The sequence below is a fragment of the Heterodontus francisci genome, chromosome 19 (assembly GCF_036365525.1).
Source record: "Heterodontus francisci isolate sHetFra1 chromosome 19, sHetFra1.hap1, whole genome shotgun sequence".
NCBI lineage: Eukaryota > Metazoa > Chordata > Chondrichthyes > Heterodontiformes > Heterodontidae > Heterodontus > Heterodontus francisci.
The window spans coordinates 3144438-3157875 of NC_090389.1; the positions used below are offsets into that span (position 1 = coordinate 3144438).

At 48.3% G+C, this 13438-nt stretch overlaps 1 protein-coding gene across 4 annotated transcripts in view; it reads right to left on the reverse strand.

Annotated features, from left to right (window-relative positions):
- LOC137379934 (NCK-interacting protein with SH3 domain-like) overlaps window positions 1–13438 on the reverse strand; it is a 423995-nt gene that overhangs the window by 127176 nt on the left and 283381 nt on the right. For all 4 annotated transcript variants that reach the window (XM_068051320.1, XM_068051319.1, XM_068051318.1 and 1 more), the window contains one exon: window positions 6765–6857. In XM_068051320.1, the coding sequence (XP_067907421.1) occupies window positions 6765–6857 (93 nt within the window). The remainder of the gene's footprint in view (window positions 1–6764; window positions 6858–13438) is intronic.

Consider the following 13438-nt stretch of genomic DNA (forward strand, 5'->3'; position numbering starts at 1 on the left):
AGAGAACATTATCCTCTCACTGACCCACACTCCCATTGACCCTACCCCAGAGTACTTCATCCCCTCATCGACCCACACTCCCATTGACCCTACCCCATAGTACATTATCCCCTCACTGATCCACACTCCCATTGACCCTACCCGAGTGCATTTTCCCATCACTGACCCACACCCCTATTGACCCTACCCCAGAGAACATTATCCCCTCACTGACCCACACTCCTATCGACCCTACTCCAGAGTACATTATCCCCTCATCGACCCACACCCCCATTGACCCTGCTCCAGAGTACATTATCCCCTCACTGACCCACACCCCCATTGACTCTACTCCAGAGTTCGTTTTCCCCTCACTGACCCACACCCCCATTGACCCTACTCCAGAGTACATTATCCCCTAATCGACCCACACCCCCATTGACCCTACCCCAGAGTACGTTATCCCCTCACTGACCCATACTCCTAAAGACCCTACTCCAGAGTACATTATCCCCTCACTGACCCACACCCCCATTGACCCTACCCCGGAGTACATTATCCCCTCACTGACCCACACCCCCATTGACCCTACTCCAGAGTACATTATCCCCTCACTGACCCACACTCCTATTGACCCTACTCCAGAGTACATTATCCCCTCACTGACCCACACCCACATTGACCCTATTCCAGAGTACATTATCCCCTCACTGACCCACACCACTATCGACCCTACTCCAGAGTACATTATCCCCTCACTGACCCACACCCCCATTGACCCTATTCCAGAGTACATTATCCCCTCTGACCCACACTCCTATTGACCCTACCCCAGAGTACATTATCCCCTCACTGACCCACACCCCTATCGACCCTACCCCAGAGTACGTTATCCCCTCACTGACCCACACCCCCATTGACCTTAAGCCAGAGTACGTTATCCCCTCACTGACCCACACCCCCATTGACCCTACTCCAGAGCACGTTATCCCCTCACTGACCCACATTCCTATTGACCCTACCCCAGAGTACATTATCCCCTCACTGACGCAGACCCCCATTGACCCTACTCCAGAGTACATTATCCCCTCACTGACCCACACTCCCATTGACCCTACCCCGGAGTACATTATCCCCTCACTGACCCACACCCCCATTGACCCTACCCCAGAGTACGTTATCCCCTCACTGACCCACACTCCTAAAGACCCCACCCCAGAGTACATTATCCCCTCACAGACCCACACCCCCATTGACCCTACTCCAGAGTACATTATCCCCTCACTGACCCATACTCCCATTGACCCTCCCCCACTGTACGTTATCCCCTCACTGACCCACACCTCCATTGACCCTACTCCAGAGTACATTATCCCCTCACTGACCCACACTCCTATCGACCCTACCCCAGAGTACATTATCCCCTCACTGACCCACATTCCCATTGACTCTACCCCAGAGTACATTATCCCCTCACCGACCCACTACCCCATTGACCCTACTCCAGAGTACATTATCCCCTCACTGACCCACACCCCTATCGACCCTACCCCAGAGTACTTTATCCCCTCACTGACCCACACCCCCATTGACCCTACCCCAGAGTACGTTATCCCCTCACTGACCCACACTCCTAAAGACCCTACCCCAGAGTACATTACCCCCTCACCGACCCACACCCCCATTGACCCTACTCCAGAGTACATTATCCCCTCAGTGACCCACACTCCTAAAGACCCTACCCCAGAGTACATTATCCCCTCACCGACCCACACCCCCATTGACCCTACCCCACTGTACGTTATCCCCTCACTGACCCACACCTCCACTGACCCTACTCCAGGGTACATTATCCCCTCACTGACCCACACTCCTATCGACCCTACCCCAGAGTACATTATCCCCTCACTGACCCACACTCCTTTCGACCCTACCCCAGAGTACATTATTCCCTCACTGACCCACACTCGTATCGACCCTACCCCAGAGTACATTATCCCCTCACTGACCCACATTCCCATTGACTCTCCCCCAGAGTACATTATCCACTCACTGACCCACACTCCCATTGACTCTACCCCAGAGTACATTATCCCCTCACTGACCCACACTCCTATTGACCCTACCCCAGAGTACATTATCCCCTCACTGACCCACACTCCTATCGACCCTACCCCAGAGTACATTATCCCCTCACTGACCCACACTCCCATTGACTCTACCCCAGAGTACATTATCCGCTCACTGACCCACACTCCCATTGACTCTGCCCCAGAGTACATTATCCCCTCACTGACCCACACTCCTATTGACCCTACCCCAGAGTACATTATCCCCTCACTGACCCACACTCCTATCGACCCTACTCCAGAGAACATTATCCTCTCACTGACCCACACTCCCATTGACCCTACCCCAGAGTACTTCATCCCCTCATCGACCCACACTCCCATTGACCCTACCCCACAGTACATTATCCCCTCACTGACCCACACTCCCATTGACCCTACCCGAGTGCATTTTCCCCTCACTGACCCACACCCCTATTGACCCTACCCCAGAGAACATTATCCCCTCACTGACCCACACTCCTATCGACCCTACTCCAGAGTACATTCTCCCCTTATCGACCCATACCCCCATCGACCCTACCCCAGAGTACATTATCCCCTCATCGACCCACACCCCTACTGACCTTACCCCAGAGTACATTATCCCCTCACTGACCCACACTCCCATTGACCCTACCCCAGAGAACATTATCCCCTCACTGACCCACACTCCCATTGACCCTACCCCAGAGTACATTATCCCCTCATCGACCCACACCCCCATTGACCTTACCCCAGAGTACATTATCCCCTCACTGACCCACACTCCCATTGACCCTACCCCAGAGTACATTATCCCATCACTGACCCACACTCCTATTGACCCTACTCCAGAGTACATTCTCCCCTCACTGACCCACACTCCCATTGACTCTACCCCAGAGTACATTATCCCATCACTGACCCACACTCCTATTGACCCTACTCCAGAGTACATTCTCCCCTCACTGACCCACACTCCCATTGACTCTACCCCAGAGTATATTCTCCCCTCACTGACCCACACTCCCATTGACTCTACCCCAGAGTACATTATTCCCTCACTGACCCACACCCCTATTGACCCTACCCCAGAGAACATTATTCCCTCACTGACCCACACTCCTATTGACCCTACTCCAGAGTACATTCTCCCCTCACTGACCCACACTCCCATTGACTCTACCCCAGAGTACATTATCCGCTCACTGACCCACACGTTCATTGACCTTACCCCAGAGTACATTATCCCCTCACTGACCCACACTCCCATTGACCCTACCCCAGAGTACATTATCCCATCACTGACCCACACCCCTATTGACCCTACCCCAGAGAACATTATTCTCTCACTGACCCACACTCCTATTGACCCTACTCCAGAGTACATTATCCCCTCACTGACCCACACTCCCATTGACCCTACCCCAGAGTACATTATCCCATCACTGACCCACACTCCTATTGACCCTACTCCAGAGTACATTCTCCCCTCACTGACCCACACTCCCATTGACTCTACCCCAGAGTACATTATCCCATCACTGACCCACACTCCTATTGACCCTACTCCAGAGTACATTCTCCCCTCACTGACCCACACTCCCATTGACTCTACCCCAGAGTATATTCTCCCCTCACTGACCCACACTCCCATTGACTCTACCCCAGAGTACATTATTCCCTCACTGACCCACACCCCTATTGACCCTACCCCAGAGAACATTATTCCCTCACTGACCCACACTCCTATTGACCCTACTCCAGAGTACATTCTCCCCTCACTGACCCACACTCCCATTGACTCTACCCCAGAGTACATTATCCGCTCACTGACCCACAAGTTCATTGACCTTACCCCAGAGTACATTCTCCCCTCACTGACCCACACTCCCATTGACTCTACCCCAGAGTACATTATCCGCTCACTGACCCACACGTTCATTGACTCTACCCCAGAGTACATTATCCCCTCACTGACCCACACTCCTATTGACCCTACCTCAGAGTACATTATCCCCTCACTGACCCACACTCCTATCGACCCTACTCCAGAGAACATTATCCCCTCACTGACCCACACTCCCATTGACCCTACCCCAGAGTACTTTATCCCCTCATCGACCCACACTCCCATTGACCCTACTCCACAGTACATTATCCCCTCAGTGACCCACACTCCCATTGACCCTACCCCAGAGTACATTATCCCATCACTGACCCACACCCCTATTGACCCTACCCCAGAGAACATTATCCCCTCACTGACCCACACTCCTATTGACCCTACTCCAGAGTACATTCTCCCCTCATCGACCCACACCCCCATCGACCCTACCCCCTCACTGACCAACACCTCCATTGATCCTACCCCAGAGTACATCATACCCTCACTGACCCACACTCCCATTGACCCTACCCCAGAGTACATTATCCCCTCACTGACCCACAACTCCATCGACCCTACCCCAAAGTTCGTTATCCCCTCACTGACCCACACTCCTATTGACCCTACTCCAGAGTACATTATCCCCTCACTGACCCACACCCCCATTGACCCTACTCCAGAGTACATTATCCCCTAATCGACCCACACCCCCATTGACCCTACCCCAGAGTACATTATCCCCTCACAGACCCACACCCACATTGACCTCACCGCAGAGCACATTATCCCCACACTGACCCACACTCCCATTGACCCCACCGCACAGCACATTATCCCCTCACTGACCCACACCCCCATTGACCCTACCTCAGAGTACATTATCCCCTCACTGACCCACACTCCTATTGACCAAACCCGAGTACATTATCCCCTCACTGACCCACACCCCCATCGACCCTACCCCAGAGTACATTATCCCCTCACTGACCCACACCCCCATTGATCCTACCCCAGAGTACATTATCCCCTCACTGACCCACACTCCTATCGACCCTACCCCAGAGTACATTATCCCCTCACTGACCCACACTCCTATCGACCCTACTCCAGATACATTCTCCCCTCACTGACCCACACTCCCATCGACCCCACCCCAGAGTACATTATCCCCTCATCAACCCGCACTCCTTTCGTCCCTGCCCAGAGTATTCCATCCCCTCACCCTACCTCACAGTATAGTATCCCCTCAGGGACCCACATTCCTATCGACCCTACCCCACAGTACTCCGTCCCCTCACCCATTCACACCTCCATCGACCCTGGAGTTTTTTTATTCGTGGGATGTAGGTGTTGCTGACTGGGCCAGCATTTATTGCCAATCCCTAATTTCCCTCGAGAAGGTGGTGGTTTGCCGCCTTCTTGAACCACCATTCAATCCATGTGGTGTAGGTACACCCACAGTGCTGTTAGAACAGTACAGCACAGGAACAGGCCATTCGGCCCTCCAATCCTGCACCGTTCTTGATGCCTGCCTAAACTAAAACCTTCAGCACTTCCGGGGTCCGTATCCCTCTATTCCCTTCCTATTCATGCATTTGTCAAGATGCCTCTTAAACGTCGCTATCGTACCTGCTTCCACCACCTCCCCCAGCAGCAAGTTCCAGGCACGCACCACCCTCTGTGTAAAGGACTTGCCTCGCACATCCCCTCTAAACTTTGCCCCTCGCACCTTAAACCTATGTCCCCTAGTAACTGACTCTTCCACCCTGGGAAAAAGCTTCTGACTATCCACTCTGTCCATGCCACTCATAACTTTGTAAACCTCTATCATGTCGCCCCTCCACCTCCATCGTTCCAGTGAAAACAATCCGAGTTTATCCAACCTCTCCTCATAGCTAATGCCCTCCAGACCAGGCAACATCCTGGTAAACCTCTTCAGTACCCTCTCCAAAGCCTCCACATCCTTCTGGTAGTGTGGCAGCCAGAATTGCACGCAATATTCTAAGTGTGGCCTAACTAAAGTTCTGTACAGCTGCAGCATGACTTGCCAATTTTTATACTCTATGCCCCGGCCGATGCAGGCAAGCATGCTGCATGCATTCTTGACTACCTTATCACCTGCGTTGCCACTTTCAATGACCTGTGGACCTGTACGCCCAGATCTCTCTGCCTGTCAATACTCCTAAGGGTTCTGCTATTTACAGTGTACTTCCCACCTGTATTAGATCTTCCCAAATGCATTACCTCACATTTGTCCAGATTGAACTCCATCTGCCATTTCTCCGCTTAAGTCTTCAACCGATCTATATCCTGCTGTATCTTCTGACAATCCTCATCACTATTCGCAACTCCACCAACCTTTGGGTCGTCCGCAAACTTACTAATCAGAAGGGAGTTCCAGGACTTTGACCCAGCGACAGTGAAGGAACGGTGATATAGTTCCAAGTCAGGATGGTATGTGACTTGGAGGGAGAACTTGCAGCTGGTGGTGTTCCCATGCAGCTACTTGGTACTCCGTCCCCTCAACAACCCACACCCCCCATCAGCTGCTTGCTGACCTTAGTGAAGTCTCTGCTTTCCTGTGGCACTGCCACTGGCTACACCAGGAGCCGGCAGGGCTACAGCAACAGAAGAAGCTCCTGCCCCTACTGACAGCTGGGTTTAAAAACATTGTCTAACTTGTACTTATTTACAGAAGAACGACCCCACACCATTACTGACACAGCACTCCCTGGATCGGCGGTGGGAGGACCACCGGTCATACACAGACTGAATCAAAACAAAACACTTCCCAACTTCATCCTCACCTGCTCGGTTTAACAGCAGCAATAATTTCTCTGTGAACACCTTCACATTCTCCCGTTTAGCTAGTGTTTTCATGATGATGTTGCTTGATGGCACTGTGAAGAGTAAATGATTGAGTTAGCACAATGTGGAGGGTAACAAAGAGCAGCTGCTTTCACTCCATCAGTTCTGATTTAGAACAGGATAGAGAATCGGACTGGCTTAGCTCGGATTAACTTCAGCCCCAGTTACATTTGGGGCTCCCCGCTGACAGCATAGCATGTGTGGCTGTGCAGGTCAGCTCTTATTGGCTCTATTGATTGCTGTCCTGCAGTTGTTAGATATTCAAACATTGTGCATCGTTTTTACAAATTCTTAGACTTTGGACATCATGACTAAAAAGCACTAAATCACCTGGGGTTTGGCACAACTGGGGTGGAATGTGGCGTTCAACTCACTGGTAGATTCCTGGTGTCCAGCAGCAGTGAAGGTTCTCCCAGCACTGAGTGAATGCATGGATCCCATGTCTAACAATACTGACATCTTGTTCTCTCTCCCTTTCCCCATTTGTCTTGTCGATGTAAGAAATAGACATTCTCATTATTAATCAGGATTAAAAACAGGTGATAATCAAAGCCCCTGCTTGCTTTCAATGGTCAACTCATTTCTTTTTCATTTAAATAAACAACTTATATTTCTATGACACCATTAGCATAATAAAACATCCCAAGGCACTTTACAGGAGCATTATTAAACAAAGTATTACACCAAGCCACAAAATGGAGATATTAGGTCAGATAACCAAAATCTTGATCAAAAGAGGTAGGTTTTATGGAGTGTCTTAAAGGAGGAAAGCGAGGTGGAGAGGCGGTGAGGTGTAGGGAGGGCATTCCAGAGCTTGGGGCCTAGGCAACAGAAGGCACCGCCACCAATGGTGGAAGGATTAAAATCAGTAATGCACAAGAGGACAGAATTAGAGGAGTGCAGATATCTTGGAGGGTTGTGAGAATAGAGAGAGGGGAAGGGGAGAGACCATGGAGGGATCTGAAAACAAGGATGAGAATTTTAAATGAAAATGTTGCTTGACTGGGAGCCAATGTATGTCAGCGAGCACAGGGGTGATAGGTGAACAGGACTTGGAGCAAATTAGGACACAGGCAGCAGAGTTTTGGATGACTTCAAGTTTACAGAGAGTAGAATGTGGGAGACCAGCCAAGAGTGCATTGGAATAGTCAAGTCTAGAGGTAATGAAAGCATGAATGAGTGTTTCAGCAGCAAATGAGCTGAGACAGGGGCAAAGTTGGGCGATGTTGACGTCAGAATATGACGTCAGAAGCTCAGCTTGGGGTCAAATGTGACACCAAGGTTGTAAACAGTCCAGCTTAATCTCAGACTGCTGCCAGAGAGAAGGATGGATACGGTAGATAGGGAACAGAATTTTGAGTGGGGACTGAAAACAATGGCTTTTAGTCTTCCCAATATTTAATTGGAGAAAATTTCTGATCATCCAGGACTGGATGTCGGATAAGCAGTCTGATAATTTAGTAACAGTGGAAGAGTTGAGAGAGCTGGTGGTGAGGTAGAGCTGAGTGTCATCAGCGAACATGTGAAAACTAACACTGTACTTTCAGATGAAGTCACCAAGGGGCAGCACGTAGATGAGAAATAGGAGAGGGACAAAGATAGATCCTTGGGGACACCAAAGGTAGCTGTGTGGGAGCTGGAAGAGAAGCCATTGAAAGTGATTCTCTGGCTATGATTAGAACAAAGAACAGTACAGCACAGGAACAGGCCATTCGGCCCTCCAAGCCTGCGCCGATCTTGATGCCTGCCTAAACTAAAACCTTCAGCACTTCCGGGGCCCATATCCCTCTATTCCCTTCCTATTCATATATTTGTCAAGATGCCTCTTAAACGTCGCTATCGCATCTGCTTCCACCACCTCCCCCGGCAGCAAGTTCCAGGCACGCACCACCCTCTGTGTAAAGAACTTGCCTCGCACATCCCCTCTAAACTTTGCCCCTCGCACCTTAAACCTATGTCCCCTAGTAACTGACTCTTCCACCCTGGGAAAAAGCTTCTGACTATCCACTCTGTCCATGCCGCTCATAACTTTGTAAACCTCTATCATGTCGCCCCTCCACCTCCGTCGTTCCAGTGAAAACAATCCGAGTTTTTCCAACCTCTCCTCATAGCTAATTCCCTCCAGACCAGGCAACATCCTGGTAAACCTCTTCTGTACCCTCTCCAAAGCCTCCACGTCCGTCTGGTAGTGTGGCGACCAGAATTGCACACAATATTCTAAGTGTGGCCTAACTAAGGTTCTGTACAGCTGCAACATGGCTTGCCAATTTTTATACTCTATGCCTCGGCCAATAAAGGCAAGCATGCCGTATGCCTTCTTGACTACTTTATCCACCTGCGTTGCCACTTTCAGTGACCTGTGGACCTGTACGCCCAGATCTCCTCTGCCTGTCAATACTCCTAAGGGTTCTGCCATTTACTGTCTGCTTCCCACCTGCGTTAGATTTTCCAAAATGCATTACCTCACATTTGTCCGCATTAAACTCCATCAGCCATTTCTCCGCCCAAGTCTCCAACCGATTTATATCCTGCTGTATCCTCTGACAATCCTCATCATTATCCGCAACTCCACCGACCTTTGTGTCATCCGCAAACTTACTAATCAGACCAGCTACATTTTCCTCCAAATCATTGATATATAAATATACTACAAAGAGCAAAGGTCCCAGCACTGATCCCTGTGGAACACCACTAGTCACATCCCTCCATTCAGAAAATCACCCTTCCACTGCTACCCTCTGTCTTCTATGACAGAGCCAGTTCTGTATCCATCTTGCCAGCTCACCTCTGATCCCGTGCGACTTCACCTTTTGTACCAGTCTGCCATGAGGGACCTTGTCAAAGGCTTTATTGAAGTCCATATAGATAACATCCAGTGTTCTTCCTTCATCAATCATCTTCGTCACTTCCTCAAAAAACTCAATTAAATTAGTAAGACACGACCTCCCCTTCACGAAACCATGCTGTCTCTCGCTAATAAGTTCATTTATTTCCAAATGGGAGTAAATCCTGTCCCGAAGAATCCTCTCTAATAGTTTCCCTACCACTGACGTAAGGCTCACTGGCCTGTAATTTCCTGGATTATCCTTGCTACCCTTCTTCAACAAAGGAACAACATTGGCTATTCTCCAGTCCTCTGGGACCTCACCTGTGGCCAATGAGGATGCAAAGATTTCTGACAAGGCCCCAGCAATTTCTTCCTTTGCCTCCCTCAGTATTCTAGGGTAGATCCCATCAGGCCCTGGGGACTTATTCACCTTACTGCTTTGCAAGACACCCAACACCTCCTCCTTTTTGATAATGAGATGACTGAGACTATCTGCACTCCCTTCCCTAGGCTCATCATCTACCAAGTCCTTGTCTTTGGTGAGTACTGATGCAAAGTACTCATTTAGCACCTCGCCCATTTCCTCTGGCTCCACACATAGATTCCCTCCTCTGTCCTTGAGTGGGCCGACCCTTTCCCTGGTTACCCTCTTGCTCTTTATATATGTATAAAAAGCCTTGGGATTTTCCTTAATCCTGTTTGCCAATGACTTTTCATGACCCCTTTTAGCCCTCCTAACTCCTTGCTTAAGATTAGAGATACAGCACTGAAACAGGCCCTTCAGCCCACCGAGTCTGTGCCGAACATCAACCACCCATTTACACTAATCCTACACTAATCCCACATTCCCACCAAACATCCCCACCTGTCCCTATATTTCCCTACCACCTACCTACACTAGTGACAATTTATAATGGCCAATTTACCTATCAACCTGCAAGTCTTTTGGCTTGTGGGAGGAAACCGGAGCACCCGGAGAAAACCCACGCAGACACAGGGAGAACTTGCAAACTCCACACAGGCAGTACCTGGAATCGAACCCGGGTCCTTGGAGCTGTGAGGCTGCGGTGCTAACCACTGCACCACTGTGCCGCCCTCAGTTCCTTCCTACTGTCTTTATATTCCTCAAGTGCTTCGTCTACTCCTAGCCTTCCAGCCCTTACGAATGCTTCCTTTTTCTTTTTGACGAGGCTCACAATATCCCCTGTTATCCAAGCTTCCTGAAACTTGCCAAGAATGAAAGCTAGACAAGAATGGAACCAGATGAGAGCAGTCCCACCCAGCTGGATGACTGTGGAAAGGCTGCGGACAGGCCAAGGAGGATGAGGAGGGAATGTTTACCTTTGTCACAGTCACGGAGGAGGTCATTTGTTTCAGTACTGTGGCGGGACGAAAACCTGATTGGAGGGACTCAAACATGGAGTTCTGGGAAAGATGGGCGTGGATTTGGGAGGTGACAACAGGTTCAAGGACTTTGGAGAGGAAAGGGAGGTTGACGATGGGGCTGTAGTTTGCAAAGGCAGCGGGGGCAAGGGTTTTTTTTTTTGAGGAGAGGGGTGATGATGGTAGATTTAAAGGAGAGAGGGAACAACAGTTGAAGAGAGATAACCGTTTACAATATCAGCTGACATGGGGACCAGGAGGGGAAATTCAAATTATGAGAAAAGACGCTCTTCTCATTCTGACAAGCAAGTAGACCATTTACATTTTTCTAATTAAACTAAACAGAGGTTAGAGGGTTTCAATTTTTCAAAATTAAATGGCAATTTTTATCTAAAGGACAATTCAAATTAAGATGAGAAAAGCTTGACATGCTTTTTGAAGTTTATTGCAAGAAAAGCTACAACAGGTGCATAATCAACCTTTTTGTCTCTCCGCAATACAAACACAATCTTCTGTAGTTAAGAAAAACATGATGCATTTTACATCTGGCTTTTCTTCAATTGAGTCTGAAAAACAACAGCAGAAACTGCTGGAGGTCATTGAAAGATGCTCCACTAGTTCAGCTGACAAAATGATACTGATACATTCTGGGAAATTGGGTATTTTGCACACGCTCAGAGTACCCAAAATTCAGCCAACAGAATCATTGGTCAAGGCAAGGCAAAAATATCAATTCCAAGCCCTTTGGGAGAGATAGTGGCCTTCAAATAAAAGCTGCAATGAAGATATTAAAATAGACAAATAATATTTTAATGGACAAATGTCATCATGTTATTATATAGTATGTAATTTTTTCTTTTAAATACTCCGAGTCTCTAAAATGGTAATTCTTTCCCCTGGACAGCATTGTAAATCAGTTGTGGGGAAAATATAACAGCACCACCCAGTGGTGTACAATATTGTTACAGGTCAGAGTTATTCAACACTAGAATTTCAATAAAAATAACACAACATTAAATAAAAATGGAATTTGACTCATTGACTAGCTGTAAATGACTGGCTCTAATGTTTTTCCCTACAGAAATACATTTTTTTTGTCATAAAACAGCACATCTGCCAACTGACTGAGCCATGGGGGAGCTCCTGGACCAGAATCTGGCAAACAGCCTTCTCTTTAACAGGAATCAGTAGAAGGGTTCATTGGCAGAGACTTTGAACAATAAAATACACAAAAAGTATCCCAAGAAAATCAAGAGACTAAAGGGAGGAAGGAACTTAAAAGAATCGCTTATCACTAGAGGAAATGTACAAGGAAAACTAATGGGATTAAAGGCTGACAAGTCCCCTGGACCTGATGGCCTGCATTCTAGGGTCTTAAAGGAAGTGGCTGCAGAGGTAGTGGATGCATTGGTTGTAATCTTCCAAAATTCCCTAGATTCTGGAACGGTCCTAGCTGGTTTGAAAACTGTAAATGTAACATCTCTATTCAAGAAAGGAGAGAGACAGAAAACAGGAAACTACAGGCCCATTATCCTAACAATCTGTCATTGGGAAAATGCGAGAATCCATTATTAAGGAATAAGTAGCAGGACATTGAGAAAGTCACAATACAATCAGGCAGAGTCAACATGGTTTTATGAAAGGGAAATAGTGTTTGACAAATTTATTAGAATTCTTTGAGGATGTAAGATGCAGGGTGGATAAAGAGGAACCAGTAGATGTAGTGTATTTGGATTTCCAAAAGGTGCCACATAAAAGGTTACTACAAAAGTAGTTGGGGGTAATAGATTAGTATGGATAGAGGATTGGCTAACTAAGAGTCAGGATAATTGGCGCATTTTCAGGTTGACAAACAGTAACTAGTGGAGTGCCACCGGGATCAGCACTGGGCCTTCAACTATTTACGAGGTATATTAATGACTTGGATGAAGGGACTGAGTGCATTGTGGCCAAATTTTCTGACAATACAAAGATAGGTAGGAAAGCAAGTTGTGAGGAGGACACAAAGAGTCTGCAAAGGGATATAGATAGGTTAAAGTGAGTGGGCAAAAATTTGGCAGATGGAGTATAATGTGGGAAAATGTGAGGTTATCCACTTTGACGGGAATAGAAAGGTAAATTATTTAAGTTTTTTTATTCTTTCACGGAATGTGGATGTCACTGGCCAGGACAGCATTTATTGCCCATCCCTAATTGCCCTTGAGAAGGTGATGGTGAGCTGCCTTCTTGAACCGCTGCAATCCATGTGGGGTAGGTACACCCACAGTGCTGTTAGGAAGGGAGTTCTAGGACTTCGATCCAGCGACAGTGAAGGAATGGCGATATAGCTCCAAGTCAGGATGGTGTGTGACTTGGAGGGGCAGTCGTGGCTTTGGAAGGTGATGTCTAAGGACCCTTGGTGAG